Source organism: Myotis brandtii, unplaced genomic scaffold (genome assembly GCF_000412655.1).
Source record: "Myotis brandtii unplaced genomic scaffold, ASM41265v1 scaffold630, whole genome shotgun sequence".
NCBI classification, from domain to species: domain Eukaryota; kingdom Metazoa; phylum Chordata; class Mammalia; order Chiroptera; family Vespertilionidae; genus Myotis; species Myotis brandtii.
This window is the reverse complement of record NW_005370412.1, coordinates 329,300-346,081: the sequence shown is the minus strand read 5'-3', so window position 1 is coordinate 346,081 and position 16,782 is coordinate 329,300. Positions and strand designations below refer to the sequence as shown.

Here is a 16,782-nt window from a genome sequence, read left to right as displayed (position 1 = left end):
TGAACTGGCCCCCTGTTTAAAAAGTTTGAGGACCCCTGCTTTATATGAATCAAGTTAATGCTTTTGAAATCAGGAGGATGACTTACTGTACAATCTGGTTAATTAAACCTTAGAAGGTACTTATTCTTATTTAAAATTTATCTTCTGAGAGAGTCAAAAGTCTGAATTTCACTGCTGTTTAGTTTTTTATATCTCATTACCATCAAATTAATGAGTTTGTCTCTAAGTTTCCTGAGTGCAGTTTGTCAAGATCTTACGTGGATTGTGTGAATAGCAGCATCTGAGTTGACAGAATCAGTGTTTATACGCATCAATACAACCACAGCTCCAGGAAATCCCATCTACCTTTTATAACAAGCTAGCAATGAAATTAAGATAACAATGAGAAAAGAATATCAAAGTCCTGAACTTTTTATTATCTTAAAATTTGGAGATTATTTGCCTTCTACTTTTTCTATTAAATGTGTGTTCTTTCACCAGGGGTCCTCAAACTACGGCCCTCGGGCCATATGCAAATACAAATATTGTATTTGTTCCCGTTTTGTTTTTTTACTTCAAAATAAGATATGTGCAGTGTGCATAGGAGTTTGTTCATAGGTTTTTTTTAAACTATAGTCCGGCCCTCCAACGGTCTGAGGGACAGTGAACTGGCCCCCTGTTTAAAAAGTCTGAGGACCCCTGCTCTAGAGAAACACAGTTCCTGCGGGCAATGTTTAACTGGCAGACAGCTAAAGCACTCCTACTAGAGCTCCTTTACACAAGCCCTTGGCTCTGCTTTTAAAAGGATCCCCCGATTCATCAAGAGCCAGTGAGCTCAGTTCAAAACAAAATCCCCATCATGCCTGGCTCAAACCCCCATGAGGAGGGAGGTGTGAGCCAGGAGCTATGGATAGAGGTCTGACAAGAGCTTGCCACTGCCAACACACCTCCCTCGGAGCCTGCACATCCACAAACTCCTCAAAAATCCTATGGGCCTTGGAGACCAGTTTTGCAGTTGACCTGGTCTTCTTGAACTCCTCACAGGCCAACCAGAATTCCAGGTTCTCCTCGCTGAACTCCGTCTTCAAGAAGGCGAGGAATGCAGCCACCCCATCTGTGGATGTGGAGGGAGGTGGAAAGGAAGAGAGATAGGAAGAAGCTTAGGCACAAGAACTGCAGAAGAAAGAAAGAAAGGTAGTAATAATGTCAGAGTGGCCTTGACTAACCCCCACTGCTCCTCCATAACCTCTTGAAGACTTTCTGCTCTCAGACATGCAGATAGTCTCAGAGGCAACAGTGATATTAAGGAGAAACGCTTAGGAAACCACAGTAATAATGACTATGGGAGTGCCTGGTCACTTCCAATCAGCCGTCAGTGGTCACTGCCTGACCCCTAATGCAGAGTCAGCTGCCCCCTGGGTCTAATGGTGAGCCTGTGTTTCTAATGAGGCCAAAGTAATGCGTGTAATCCATTCCTTACCCTAATACAAGCCTGAAAAAAAAACACCCAATCTATTATAAAATGAACTAGAGGGAGGTGTGAATTCCTCAGGGCAAATCCTTTGCTGCAACCAGAATCATATCTGAAGGTGAACACACACTGAAATTCAGCTGGTAATGCCCTTCTAGTACATGCACGGGGTTCCCAGCCTCCTTTAGAAAACCTCTGAGGCCCTGTATTTTAATGGTTTACAACATAGTTCATTTATTTCAAAAGACCTTGCCTATCAAATTATGTGTTTTAATTAAGATTAATTACAGTTTTTGTTCTAAATGACTGAATGAATATACCCTTTCACTTTTATTCAAACAGAGCCTCCAATCAGAAGAAGAGGTGCAGGGTTACCACATAGATCTGGAGAAGAAAATAGCATTCATCGATAGCCTATGCATTCAGTTAATGTTTTTATTTTTAAAACATTTTAATGAATTATTTCAACCCTTACCACACTCTCCTTTAAATGAATAAGAATGATAGCTTTCTGCGAGCTATCCTGCAGCTGCCTGGCCGCTGGCAGCCCAAAGACCTTCCCTCAGGGGGAGGGGAGGCACCACCTAGAATAAAGTCACTGCACTATTAAAAATGGCTCTTGCTATAATGGTGTACTACTTCCTTTCTAAAATTCATTAGGAGGACAATATGTGAGCAGTTCTTAATTCCGGGTGATGGGATGCCCTGCTCGAGGATCTGAGATCCACCAACACGCGCCAGCACAGTGCGCTGGATTATTTGATGGATTGGCGGCGCTACGCTGTTGATGTACTTGAATGTTTGCTTTTACTTTTCTGAAACATTTTTATTTCTCCTAATTAAAAAGTCACTGTTTGTCTTTCAATATAGACTGGTGCTAGAACGATGGCCATAAAGCCAAGACTTTTCATTGCAAGAGCCCCCAACTTGAGAGAGAAAAGGGTTTTTGATGGGACTCCCAAAGCTAAATTTGAAATCATAAATAAATCTAAATTTGGAGGTATGAGCTGAAAGTGTCTAACAAAGCTAGAGGTGGCCATGAACTCATCATGCGAGCCAAGACATTTCTGAGAGTGAAGGGGGGCACTTCTGTGAATCACATGGGGAGGCTGGGCATAAACCATGACCCCCACAGGCAAAAACGAGGACATTTGGTCACCTTATCTCTAGGACATAGAAAATGGAGAAAGCAGAAAACTATGTAAGCTTGTTTTCCCATTAGAAAGGAGGGAAATAAGCTTGTTCCTGTGCAGGGGAAGGAGGAGAAGAGTAACATAGTCTAGACTCAAGAGCTCTGCTCTGGATCCCACCCAACCTCAATCCTACATCGGTTTGAAACCCTGAGAAGAGGGAGTAGAAACCCCAGGTAAATTGAGAGTCAAAGTGACCCTGAAACAGTGACATGGCAGCGGTTAGGCTGAGAGGTGGCCTGAGAATCATTCATTCAATTCAACAAAATTTTTCAAGCTACTAATGTACAACTACATACTGTGCAAAGTCTTGGGATACCTCGGAAAACAAATTTAAAAATCTATGCCCATAAAATCCCTTGTGATGCTCTCTTTGCCACCCACATCTCCTCCAAGTTCTCACAGGGGAGGTCCAGAAGCATCCACAGGCTCCAAAGAACTCGAACTTGAGAGCTAGACCGCCTGCCAGGAGATGGCCACCACTCGGAGGCCACAGGCGGAGGCTGGATGAAACCCAGCTGGAGCTGTGGACGCCTCTGAGGAGACAGTGCCCGAGACTGCCCAGGTGGCCTCTGAGTGGGACCAGCCCACACATGACAAGAGCCATGGACACTCTCAGGAGGACCTGCTGCCTTTCCACTGTAGTCGGGGAGAGGGAAGGAGAGATTGGGGGGAGGACCCTAAAACACGATGCATTTATCTAACAGAGCAAATGCAAAGTGACTTAGAGGAGGAACTTGGAAGAGCCTGTTGGGAAAGCTCAAGTTTATTGTTTGCGTTAGATTTTGTTTTGCTTTTCATCATTTTTTTTTATGAGCAAGCCGAGTCTAGTTACAGAGAAAGAAAGAAAATTACCATTCTGCCTCCATCAACAGTATTTGGTGAAGATAACCCAGCTAAGGAAACTGGCCTTATGCTACATGAGGTACAGATGTTATCTCTTTTCATCTAAGCCTCAGCTTTGTTGGGTCTTTGTGTGAATTAAAGAGATAACACCTGCAACGCGCTCTCAGGGATGTTGCTTTACTTCTTCTCATCTTGTGGGTGAGGAAACTGATGCCTAGAGAATTGGCTTGTACAGAGAGAAACTGCACTGAACAATGGAAATGAGAAGGGGTGGGAAGCCCCCGAGGCTGCGGGACCCCGGCCCCTTCCCCAGAGCAGATGGCCTAAGAGGGTTTCTGAGTACAGACCGCTGGTCCCCCACCTGGCCCACCTTTCCTGCTTATGTCACCTAGCAACGGAATTGCATGGACCAGAGCCAGTGGGGTTTCCTCTTCCCATCTGCATCCTATCCTCCCCGCTACCACCTCCCATCACTTCTCAGCAAGGCTTTTCTCTGGTCTTCTCCCTGACCCCTCAGCATCTTTTCCTGTCCCATTTCTTTTCCTTCTGTCCTCTGTCCCTTTCACTGTTGTTGTTTTTTCCATCATTCCCTTTCTCTCCACCAGGACCCTCCCCTTCTGCTTGCCCAGACACTGCAATTGGTTTAAAATGCAGGATGCTGGTTTATCTCTGAAAGGCTCACAAGCATCTACTGGCACCTCTCAGTGTGACCTGCATTGTGTTAGCTGTGCAAGGGCTCCATGCACTCCGCTCTGTGCACGTAAAATGCTGCTCCCTCCCCTACACCCAAGGAACCAGAGCCTCCTCATCCCCACAGATTCCAGGCAGCTGGACAGAGTGACTTCTCTCTGATCTCTGAGGCTGTACTGCCTGGGATGGTTTCCGGACACACACTAGCTGTGTGACTTTGGGCAAGATGTTAGCTTCTCTGTGCCTCGGTTCTTTCATCAGTGAAATGCAGAGCCTAGCCCTGGCTGGTGTTGCTCAGTTGGTAGGGCATCGTCCTGTGCACCAGGAGGTTGCCAGTTTAATTTCCAGTCAAGGGCACATGTGTGGGTTGAAGACTGGATCCCTGGTAGGGGACCTGCAGGAGGCAGCACATCAATGTTTCTCTCTCCCTCTCTCTTCCTCTCTCTAAAAATTAATAAATAAAATTTTTAAAAAAAGAAATGCAGACCCTAACAGCACTGCCCCAGGGGGCTGTGGGGATGATCACATAATACATGTAAACAGCACGAAGAACCTGACACTCAGATCATAAATGTTCCCTCCATGTTTGTGATCATTGTGCCTACACTTCGTTGCTTTAAGGCATCATCACACAGAACACAACATGCCTAATACCAAAAGATAATCCTGGTCATTTAAAGGTGTTGGGTGGTGAACAGTTAACAAAACTGAGAGAGAAACATGAGGATCTGCCTTTTTCTTTTTTTTCATTTCTCACTTCCCTTTGGTTTTCTTTGTAGGGTCCTCTAAGAAGCCCAGGCTCTAAGAACATTACACAGTGTTTGAGGTTGGTGTATAAGGCTTGTATCCAGAATTCCTGGAACACTGAGCAGAATATTGGCATCCTCCGGAGCAGGCACAGGCTCTCCAAGAACACGTCCCGTGGCCGCACACGCTGCCTGCTGCCGGCCTACTCTCTCTGGTTCTCTGGTGCGGGCTGCTTACATAAGAAGGGAAACTGGGTCACTGTGAATGAGCGGTGCAGCTGGTGCAGCAGGGAGGTTGGCTTGGGTAACAGTTCAAGGTCCAGGAGCCCTGACTGAGCTGGCATCGGGGGGGTGGGCTTAAGCCTAGCTCGGTTCCCAGGCCTGGAAAATTACAAGATCACAAGCAATTTTTATTTTTATTTTTTGGTTGAGTTCTCTGTTTACCAAAGTGCAGTCCCAAAGACCAGAGTCCTCTCGCATCCCTGATCAATTGGAAAAAATAAACCGATGAATGGGTTCCAAGGTCAGGTAGAGAATAGGAGAGGAAAACACATTTATTTATAAAAACCCAAGATACATGTACTAACGGTGAAGTCAAAACCACTTTCATTCCGAACCAAGTTCTCTAATTTGAAATTTGTGATAAGAATAGCATCATACGTGTTTGTTTTTAAACAAATAACTAGGGCTAAACAAGATTTAGGTAAGGGCATTATTTCAAGGGCAAACTATTTCCAGTTACTGCCATTTATTAGCAATGCTAATTATACTTCAGTCTTGTAACATAATTTTCTTCAATGATCTCTACTTTGTTAGGGTATATATAGCAAGATGACATATTATAATAGTAATAGGACATGATGGTTGTTAGAACCTTTAGCCAGAAAGGACATGAGAGATTCTAAGACCAAGCCTTACGCTGGACACAAGGAGATGGCGAAGCTCTGAGGTCACATGGGCCCTTATTCCTAGGACGTAGTAGCAGAAGAGTAAAAACAGCCTGGGTCTTACCACTCCTATTCCAAAGTTCTTTCCTCGTTTATCAACCAGAAGCTGAGTCAAGTGACAAAATAACAAGCCAGAGCCTGTATCTCCAACTATTATGAGAAACATGCCAGGAGTCTTCTATGCAAGGGGAGACAAATGTCCCTGATACATTGAAAGGTTAGCACCCACAAGTGACTGTTGATGCAAGAGAACTTTTCTAAAAGCCCATGTACACCGCAGCCTGAACGATTTCAAAATTGAAGCTTCCAAGAATATTTGCCTTGTTGGTTTGATATGTAGGAAAACAACAGGGATTCATCAGATTCACCTACTGGGCCTTTAACAACTACATCCCTAGAGGGACCCTCTCATATACATTGAGGGGAAATTGAGGAGGGATGAGGAAGGGATGCCAAAACTTCATGAGGCAAAGAGGGGGGAGTATTATGGAATTTGAATAAACCCACCTGTGATTCCAATACAGCCCCCCGCCACCTGTACCTCAACCTCAACCTCAACCTCAACCTCAACCTCAAGCTGCCTGTGGAAACAAGAAGCTAACACCATCTCGAGTATATAGGAGGCACGAAATGCACGCTTTCTCAACGAGTTTAATGTGTTATAACAAAACTAATAAAAATAGTTAGCCCTTATGGAACCTCTCTATGTGAAAGTCATCATGCTTAGCATTTCACGATCATGATCACATTGAATTCACACGACAAATCTACAAGCTAAGTCTTATGATTCTCTGTTGACAGATAAGGACAGGGAGGCTTACAGAGGTGACATAATTTGCCAAAGGTCACACGGCTGGTCAATGACAGAATGGGTGTGGAGGCCTGTCCAACTGCTTTCATTTGAACTTTTTCAACCAGCTTTGAACAGGTGCCTTATATAAGCCGGTCACTCCTATAAAGGCTAAATGCAGCCACCTCTCTGGGTGCAAGTCAAAGCTACAGCAATGTAGAGAGGATGGCAAGGAGAAGGAGAAGTCTCCCCTCCACCTCTCTCCACATATCTCTAACCCTTATCCCCAATTTACCCAGAAAGTGCACTTGCCATATTTGTTTAGTTACTGTGAACAGCCTGCTACAAATGTGGAATCTGCAATGCACAGATGACATACCATCAAAGGATGTGCTGCCTGAGAACTTGGGAAAGCTACGATATAGTGGGTAGTGTGTTTCTTGGAAAGCACAGACCACCTGCCCCACCAAGATGCGCCAGATTCACGGTTGTACCTACTCGCATTTCAGAGCAGTGCTTCTCAAGCTTTGGTGGGCACAGGTACTCCTGGAGGGCCTGAGGGGAAAGAGATCGCCACCCCTCCCACCCTGCCAGAGATTCTGATTCAGTGGGGCTGAGACACAACCCAAGAATTTTGGTTTCTCCCCAGCTCCCGGCAGCTGCTGGAGCTGACTTCCTTGGATCACACTTTGAGTTACACCGTTTGTTCTAGAACCTTTGATTTGGAGAGGTATGTGGGGAGGGCTGTGCAGCAAATGGAAACCTAATTGCTGAGCTGTAGATTCTAGAGCTAAAGACCATTTGGGTGGATAAATAAGAAATTTCATGAGTTGGTAATAGTAGTGTTTGTTTGGTTTGTTTGTTTGTTTTCTGCTTAGTTGCTGTGTGACCCAATCAAGTCATTACATTTTTCTATATTTCAACCGTTATCCCTAAGGAGGCTAATTTTTAAAAACGAAATGCTTCTTTATTGGTCTCTTTTTCTCAGAGATGGATGCCAACTCTGCAAACACAAAAGAGCTTTCAATCATCCTATTCCATGAACCTTCCCTTCCTTAGGCCTGGTGGGGACAGGTCAGCATCAACCCTCCGCGCTCCGTGCAAACAATAAAACAAACCTAAGGACCAAAGAGATGCCCAGAGTGAGGGGCTCTGTCATCCAGGTGTGGGATCAGGCTGAAAGAGGCGAGAGGAAAGGGGAAGGAACCCTGCCTACACCTTCACCTTAAAAGTGGAATGAACCCAACTTTTATGTCCAAGAAACAAAGGAAGGAGGGAGCTAGGATGGAGGAAGGAAGAAGAGAATTAGAGGGAGGGAGGGAGGGAGGGAGGAAGGAAGGAAGGAAGGAAGGAAGGAAGGAAGGAAGGAAGGAAGGAAAGGCTGATTTGGAGATAAGGACTGAATGTCCCACTAAAACAGGGGTGGGGGATCTTTTTTCTGCCAAGGGCCGTATGGATATTTGTATCATAATTCATGGGCCAAATTTATCAACTTAAAAATTAGCCTGCTATATTTGGTCAAACATTTACTTAACTCACCCCTACTGCCTTGGCAGGGCCAGACCAAATGATTTCTTGAGCCTCATAGGGCCCGCAGGCCAGACATTCCCCAACCCTGCACTAAAAGCTGGACAAATTACAAGCATGTGTCGGAACGTCATGAGGAATGAAAGCAGAAGACGCCCAGTTTTGGGCCTGCTCTCCAGCAGCCAGTCAGAAAAGATCTCCCACAAGCTGGGAGCCTTCACACTCAGGGTATGAGTTATAGAAGCAGAAAGGATTCTGGGTGTCTGTGCACGCACACGTGAGCACACACACATACACACACACACCCTGGGGGGCAGACTACGTGCCCAACTTAGACACCCAGTCTAGTTGTCACTGGATGAACAGGAAAATGATGCCAAATTAACACACATTATAAATCCTTCCCTATCTAATGAAGCCATCAGCAATTTTAATTTCATTTTTCATTTGTTAGTTAAAAGAGAGAGAGAGAGCACTTAGCAAGTGATTATCTCCCCAACCTCTACGGACGCTTCTTCAGCTTCATACTGCATTTGTCAGCAAATGTGATTGGAAAGAAAACTGCTCCAAATATTTGCCTCCCAGATTTTTTTTTTCATTCTCAGATTTAAGAACTAGCGGACTTGCTTTTTGACCCCCTGCCATTGGAATTAGTTGATTTGAACAATGGGACCCTGACCCAGAGAGGAGACTTCCTAACACAGGTGCGGTCACCCTCTTCCGGTTGCTCCAGCCATTTCAGCTTTGAAGCAGTTTTACATGACCCTGCAGGCAGCACTGACTCCAGCCACCTGCCAAGGGGACAGGTTATTGCCGGGCCTCGATGGTCACTGCAGACGGCATCCTAGATCCAGGGGACAGACCTGAATCCAGCCTCTGAGACATCACCCTTCACTGTAGAGATGAGGAAACAGGTTTTCCAAGAGGCAGGGATTCTGCCAAGGCTGCCCAGCTGTTGTGTAGCAGGGCTGGGTCAAAATCTGACTACCAGCCAAGTTCTTCCTAACCGTACGGAAGTATGTCCCCTGATTAAATGGAAGCAATGCTCTAAACCAGTGGTTCTCAACCTTCTGGCCCTTTAAATACAGTTCCTCATGTTGTGACCCAACCATAAAATTATTTTCGTTGCTACTTCATAACTGTAATGTTGCTACTGTGATAAATCATCATGTAAATATCTGATATGCAGGATGGTCTTAGGTGACCCCTGTGAAAGGGTCATTCGACCCCCAAAGGGGTCGCAACCCACAGGTTGAGAACCGCTGTTCTAAACTAAAAGCAGCCCTTCGCTCCCAAAAGTGAGGACTTCTATTATGGACAAGATGGACTTTAAGAGGGGCACTGAATGTCGGGGTCCTATCTGCAGTCTTGTGGGCCCCCCGTCTGCAGTCAGCACACTGTATTGTTTCTTGTGTTGAGTGAATGCATGCCTGTTTCCTCAGAAAGTGGCATTCTCCACCAGGGAGGGACTGTTCTATTCATCAGCCAACCAGCTGTGTGGCATAGATTTTGTACACAGTGAACACTCAAATGCACCTTTTGTAAAACAAATGACTGCCCAAAATACCCAGCAAAGCAGGGATGGCAGAGACGCTCTGTAGATGGAGCATGGGAACAACAATAATTATTTGAATTTTTCTGAAATAGAAAACTTAGGAGGGACAGCTGCTTAGATGTGGAGAATTGCCAGAGAGGAGGTTCTAGATTAACACACATTTTTCTAGAGCCCCAGTCACTCAGCGATTTTCCTTTCTTTACTTTTTTAGGACATTTTGTTGTCTTAATCGAAAGCCCTGTATACCTCTGATCAACTGCTGTCCCTCCTAAGGGACCAGCACACACACAATCCCTTTGGAAAAGCCTAATCGGCCCTAATTGAGCCACAAAACTAACCCAAATTAGTCAGACTTTTAGAAAGCTGTCAGTACTCTTGAAGGCAACCTGGGCTCCGACTCCTCCACCGCCTTCACGGGGAGTAAGTGTTCAAGTTCTAAAACCTTAAAGTGCTGCCAGTGACCCCTGCACAGAGACCCCCTTCTTGTCAAAGACATTCACTCCATTGGCTTTTTATTCCCATACGAAACAGAAATAACAACAGAACATCGGACTCCAAGGTGGATCACAGAACTTCAAAGTCCAAAGCCTATTGCGGTAGTAGTTTTCCAAAGAAGCAATCAGGCGTCAGCCTCTAGCCCCTTAGTGGAGTCCTCATCTCAGAAGAGTGTCATTGAATTCCTGGAAACCAAAAGCATCCCGACAAAAGCAGAACCAAGTGTCTTCAGTTCTAAGAGTCCCCGAATCAAGCAAATAAAGTCAAACCTCTTACATCTCCAGCGCTTGCCACTGCAGCAGTCCCCAATTACCTGAAGCTTCCAGCCACTCATTTTACACCCAAACTCTGCCTCTAATGACTCAATTGGCAGCAACCTTGCAACCTTGTTCTCACCTTTATTTTGCATTTGATAATTAAAAGCATCATGTTTAAAAACACCATATTCTTACAAAACACCTTGGAGTTGAGAACCCAAAATTATCCAAAGGTGTCCTTCTCTGAAGAATCTCATATCTGGGTGATGGGCGGCACACAGGTACTTCTAGCCCCATTTTAGAACAAGGAAAGCGCCTCAGGGACTTGAACTGAGTGAGTCAGTCATGAATCCGAAATAGAAGCGAGACTCAAGATGACCTTGAGTCAAATCCAACCCGAAAAGGTGTAAATTGATAGTGACACTCATGTAGCCCAATGCGCCTCCAGAAAGTAAGTCAGAATGTCCCCATAAAAAAAACACAAGTGTTACTGTCAAATCTTAAGTATTATCCTACATATGCCATTACTTTGGCAAATTCACCACATAAGCTTCTGTTTGGGGCTGCAGCCATATGTTATATATGCTGTAGTATGCTGCTTTATTTTCCTTCCTAAGTATAATCCCTAGAACACTAAAATGACGATCTCACAAAGTTACTTGCTACAATATGTGCTTCTAGTGAGATTTCACATTTCATTTTAAAATCTATTGAGAAGCATCTATAATAATAAAAATGTAATATGCTAATTAGACCGGACAGCCGAACGACCTTCTAGATGTCCTTCCAGACGACCTTCCGGATGAAGTCGGGACTGCGAGGGCTGAGGCAAGCCTCTGTGGCTGTGAGGGCCAAGCCCCTTGCACGAATTTCGTGCATTGGGCCTCTAGTTTGTTAATAAGCATTAGGACCATGGACACAGGCAGAGGAAACTGCTCACCCACTTGAAAGCAAAATCACTTGTAAAGTCATCTTTTGAAGACTGAGGGACTCCATCAGGGCCACTCAACCACCTAGTGCAGTGGTTCTCAACCTCCCTAATGCCGTGACCCTTTAACACAGTCCCTCATGTTGTGGTGACCCCCAACCATAAAATTATTTTCATTGCTACTTCATAACTGTAATTTTGCTACTGTTATGAATCATAATGTAAATACCTGATATGCAGGATGTATTTTCATTGTTATAAATTGAACATAATTAAAGCATAGTGATTCATCACAAAAACAATATGTAATTATATATGTGTTTTCTGATGGTCTTAGGCGAGCCCTGTGAAAGGGTCGTTCGACCCCCAAAGGGGTCGCGACTCACAGGTTGAGAACCACTGATCTAGTGGCTGAGCAGGGTCAAAACTGAGAAGATAGGTTTGACTATCAACCAATGCTCTTCACATCACTATACAAAACCGTGTTCCCCAATTCACTGGAATCAATTCTCTAAACTAAAAGCAGTCCTTCTGCTCCCAGATCCACCGGGACTTCTAATGGTGACAAGACACATTGAAGAGGAGCATCAACTGTCCGTGGGAATCCATTTCTCTTCCAAAGACCCTTCTCTCTCCCACTCCCATGTATTTAAGGCCACCTGGATGTTAAAGCCTAGTGAACTTGGACTTGTTTACGGTGAGAAAAGAGCCAGGACTGAAAAGCAGGGCCAACGTCAAGGTTCCCTTCCCACAACTATGTCTGCCTTTGTGAGAAACACAAGGCTTAAAAGATGAGGAAATGGGGAAAAAGAAGTGTGTTCTAGTTAGACTTGCACCCAGTCAGAAACCTAGGGGCACAATGCAGCTGAGGTAGTAAACCCCCCAAAATAAAAAACAATAAGAAAAAAATCTGCCAACTCCAGCGAACGACAAAATGCACAGGATATGCATTTGACGAGAGTAACCCAAGGCTCTCCAGTGACCTGGGGGGAAGGTCATTTCATCTATAAATGAGATCTGGGATGGAACAGAGACTCTCATTCCTGCTGGACCATCATTCCAACTCCCTAAGCTCACAGTTTTCTAGCTAAACCTGCTGAGAACGTAAAGGCTTCTTAGGACCTTACTTTCAACCCAGAAAACAGAAAAGAAGGCCCTCTTTCCACTGCATGGAAATTTATGTTTTGCGATCCATACGCCCTTCCAGACAGGAGGCTCTGCAGGCAGGGGCTGGAGCTGCACGGCACCTGCCTGGTGCATGGTAGGCAGCATATTTTAATAAATGAGTGACTTGCCCAGACAGCGCAAAACCTGAATTCTACTCACACTTATGGGAGAGAAGCACGTCAAAGGAATCGGCCCACCTGGTGGCTTCTTCTGTGGAAAGTCTCCTAGAAAAGAAAAACCATCTCTCTTGACTATTTTTGAAATGACCTTCTCGCCTTTAGCCACCACTGAGATCTGCCAGCAGAACAGATCGGAACAACGCAGGGCAAATAAAGACCATACCTGGATTCCTGAAATTCTGTCACTGGAATGTGTTACATTCCTAAGAAACGGTTGCGGAAATCTCAGGATTGGCCTTCTGGGAATTTAGTATCTCGGCTTTCAGTCTAAAGAACAAAGCTAAGCAATTGCGTGATTTAAAAATGTCAAGATCACCATGGAGAGAAACTGGTCTTGGAGTCAGGAAAGTTAGGCTGAGCTCCCGACTCCCTCTCTGTCACCTTAATTTCTTCGCCTCTGTAAGGGGGACGAGGACACCCATCATGGAACCCTAGGAGGGTTAAATGAGGTGACATCTGTGACATCATTTAACTCTGGGCCAGCACGGGTAGAGGCACTGAATCCAGTTTATCTTAACCTAAGCAGATTTTTCAAATAGATTGGAGTGTTCCTTTCCAAATCGAGAGCTCAGATTGACAACAAAGTAGGGCCAAGGAATATCCTCCACCGCAGCTGTAGGAAAGTGGTGGTTAATATGATTTTCTTAAAAGTGAAAAGAGTGAAAAGGTGTGCTAAGTGATACATTAGGAAAGGATAATAACCATTCTGTCATTCACATTCAGGTGTCTAAAAGGAGCTGCCAGGAGGCAGGAATGTATTGTCTCTTGGTTCATCTGGCCAACAGCTCACTAGAGAAGAACGGGTTCTGTGGCCACACGGTGGGAGCCCCACGCTGGGTACCCGGGATGCCAAGTGGCCATTACTACTCACTTCAGAGCACGGTTGGGCTTGTCAGGAAGAATCGCTGTGAAATCACTACACGAGTCTGACTTGTGAGACAGGCATCCCAGTCGAGTCCTCATCCCTTTGTTCCTGCAACAAGAAGGGCCTGGCCTGTTATGACAAGAGCTGTCAGCTCCATAAAGGGCCCCTGGAGTTGTTGCTGCAGAAGCCAGCACCACCTCCCCGACCCCACCCTGCCCCCAGGGCGGGGTGGGTTGAAGATTTCTCGATCAGGAAAAACCTAGAAGATCAAGGGATATACTCACTCCCTATCTCGACTACAGAAATAGCAATAGGTACCCTCCCCGAGAGGCCTAGCTTTTTAAAGCTGACATGCAAGTTGATGGTAAGTCAATGAAGGTCGTTAGCTTGGAAGAATTTCTAAATTAGGATTCTCTGTAGGGAGAGGAAATACAGTGATGACAAAATAACAAACCACATTTTGCTCTCCATTAGGAGGGCGAAGCTGTGGCCGCCACAGCTCCCGACTGCAAAGGCCCCAGAGCAGCTCCCACACAGAGTGGAGGGTTGAGCACTCGTGTGATACAGGAATGCACCTCACAGGGTCTCAGAGCACAAAGCTTGGGGCGTCCAGGCAGGTCAAGTGGGACTCTGGTTCCCCCTCTCATCCCACAACCCTGGGGATATACACGAATGGCTACAGACCAGCAAGGATCATGCCTGCCGGTGAGAGGAAGGGAGATTGGAACACTCGGCCATGAAGAACCTGTGTCCCCTTTGTCAGTTCTTTTCTCTGCTTAACCCAGCTCTTCCTATTCCTATTTGTATTTTGGCAGCTCTCAATCAGCAGGCTTAAAATTTTAACATACATGTTTAGAATTCTCATACATTTTATTTTCCTAAGGTCCAGACAGTTCATTATAGTTATCTATTGTGGAGGATCCAATGAGAAATTATGTTCATGTCTCTTTCTGACTCCCAACATTAGCCCATTTTACCTTCAACCAGAGGTCAGCCCTGGAAGATGCCTATTTGTGTAAATAAAGTTTTATTAGAACACAACAACTCCCATCTGTTTACATACTAGTATTGTGGAACGCTGCTTTTGAGCACAAGGGCAGAGTTGGGTGGTTGCAACACAGACTATATGGCCCCAAAGCTGAAAATATTTACTTTCTGGCCCTTGACAAAACAGGTTTACTGATGTCCGAACTTTAACCCCGGCAACTCCTCGCATGGAGGGCAAAGGTAAGTGGCCGGGGGTTGGTATAATCAGATCAGGACCACACACTGTAACAATGTGCCCTGGAAACGGTCCTAGGAGATGTTATTCTCCATGTTGAAGGGAAGTCCTTCCTGCCTGATGCTTCTTCCCTCTTTTTCACAAATCCTGGGCCTGAGCAGAAATGTTACAGCTCATCCATTTCCATCTCTTCCTTTCACTTCAAGTGGGATTTGACCCCTCGGGCAAATATTCACAGAAATCTAACAAACACCTACTGGGATGTTATTACACTTGACGAGCATGGACAACATTCGTATACTACTGCCCATCTCTGAGGAAAGGGTCTTTTAAGGCTGGGACATCCAAGTTCCCAGAAATGTCACTATCCTGCAGAAAACTGAGCCTGCAGGTCCTGTGCTCCCACCTCTCATCAGCCAGGTGCACTGTGAAGCCACGGATTTCCCGGCATTCAAAACATCTGCTCTAGCGTCTCATGTCCACTCACTCTTACAAATCACAGGCTGCTGTGACAACAGGCCATGCCCCCAAAAAGCAATGAAGAGGATTTCCAAAAAATGTCAGATCCATGCAAGCCATCTAACAAGGGTTAGCAGGGGCCAGAGTAAAGAGTGCTACTTGTTACCAAGACAACAATGATTCTCCCAATAGTTTGCAAAAAGTCTTCCACGATTTATTCTTTGGAACAAAATGGTTTTGATTTTCCATCTTGTCTAGCTGAGAGCTCAGTTCTAATCTTTTAGTTCAGTCTGAAATAATAGGAGCAGAAGCAAGGATCAGAAGTTAAGGTTACTTTCAAAAAAAGTCTTGCCTGGCCAAGTGGCTCAGCTGGTTGAGCATCCTCCTATGCACCAAAAAGTTGCCGGTTCAATTCCTGATCAGGGTACATACCTGGTCAGGGCAGGTGTGGAGGGCAACCGATCGATGTTTCTCTTTCACATCGATGTTTCTCTCTCTCCCTTCCTCTCTCTAAGCATATCCTTGGGTGAGGATTTAAAAAAAAATCTAGGCTGTTCAATTCCTGATCAGGGTACATACCTGGTCAGGGCAGGTGTGGAGGGCAACCGATCGATGTTTCTCTTTCACATCGATGTTTCTCTCTCTCCCTTCCTCTCTCTAAGCATATCCTTGGGTGAGGATTAAAAAAAAAAATCTAGGCTAGCCCTCATCTTCTCCCCCTATCCCAGTAACTCATAGAAGTCCCTTGATGGTTCAATACAAGCTCATGCACATTGAATCCCACTGGTCAATGGGAAAGCTTGGTGCTAAAGCAGGTTCTGCTTGCAAGGCCATAACTTTGCAAGAAGCACCCAGGTAAGGACAGCGCAGTCTATACAGGAGGCCTGGGGGACGTATACAAGTGGCCTACCCCGGGAGGCTCAAACAGCAGAGCAGGTGGAGAAAGAGCAGAGGGGCAGGGGCAAAAAGACAGGTTGGCATCAGTTACCTGCGTGGCATCAGTAAGGCGGCCATACAGGCACCCGCTTATGGTTAACCCTCTGGCCGGTGTGCAGGGACGTCAGGGCGGGAGATAAGACTGCGGGGCACAGGGATTTACCCTTTCACGTCCTCTCACCTAAAATCAAAGAATCCGCTGTAAGAGGGGGCCACCCTCTCTTCTCTGACTGTGCTAGAAATCCTTTCTGATGGCTTTCTGCCAACTGAATACCTCCCCGCTCACACCCCGTTCCCCACAAACTTCTACTAGCCCCGAGACAGGGAGACGAACCAAGGATGGACAAGAAAAAATTGTTGGGTGGGTTCACATTGCTGCCTGCTGGTCAGGAGTTTCTATCTCCCTAACTATTGGCCATCAACAGTAAAGTGGGGCACGTGCCCCAGGGGAGGAAGGCATGGGCCTGGCGAGCCAAAAATTACTATTTTCTTTGTGTTACTTGAGTGGGATCCTGTGACCAACCAGCCAAGGT

The 16,782-nt window shown here is 45.6% G+C and overlaps 1 protein-coding gene across 7 annotated transcripts in view; it reads right to left on the bottom strand.

Moving 5' to 3' along the window:
- The window catches only part of RGS8 (regulator of G-protein signaling 8), a 50,748-nt gene that overhangs the window by 31,521 nt on the left and 2,445 nt on the right, over positions 1 to 16,782 (bottom strand). For 2 of the 7 annotated variants that reach the window (XM_005880216.2, XM_014528365.1), the window contains 4 exons: positions 16,302 to 16,430; positions 13,639 to 13,740; positions 12,748 to 12,812; positions 927 to 1,093 (listed from right to left, as the gene is read on the bottom strand). In XM_005880216.2, coding sequence (XP_005880278.1) covers positions 927 to 1,093; positions 12,748 to 12,812; positions 13,639 to 13,740; positions 16,302 to 16,327 — 360 coding nt within the window. In that variant the 5' untranslated portion in view covers positions 16,328 to 16,430. The remainder of the gene's footprint in view (positions 1 to 926; positions 1,094 to 12,747; positions 12,813 to 13,638; positions 13,741 to 16,301; positions 16,431 to 16,782) is intronic. The other 5 variants (XM_014528362.1, XM_014528363.1, XM_014528361.1 and 2 more) reach the window with 3 other exon arrangements.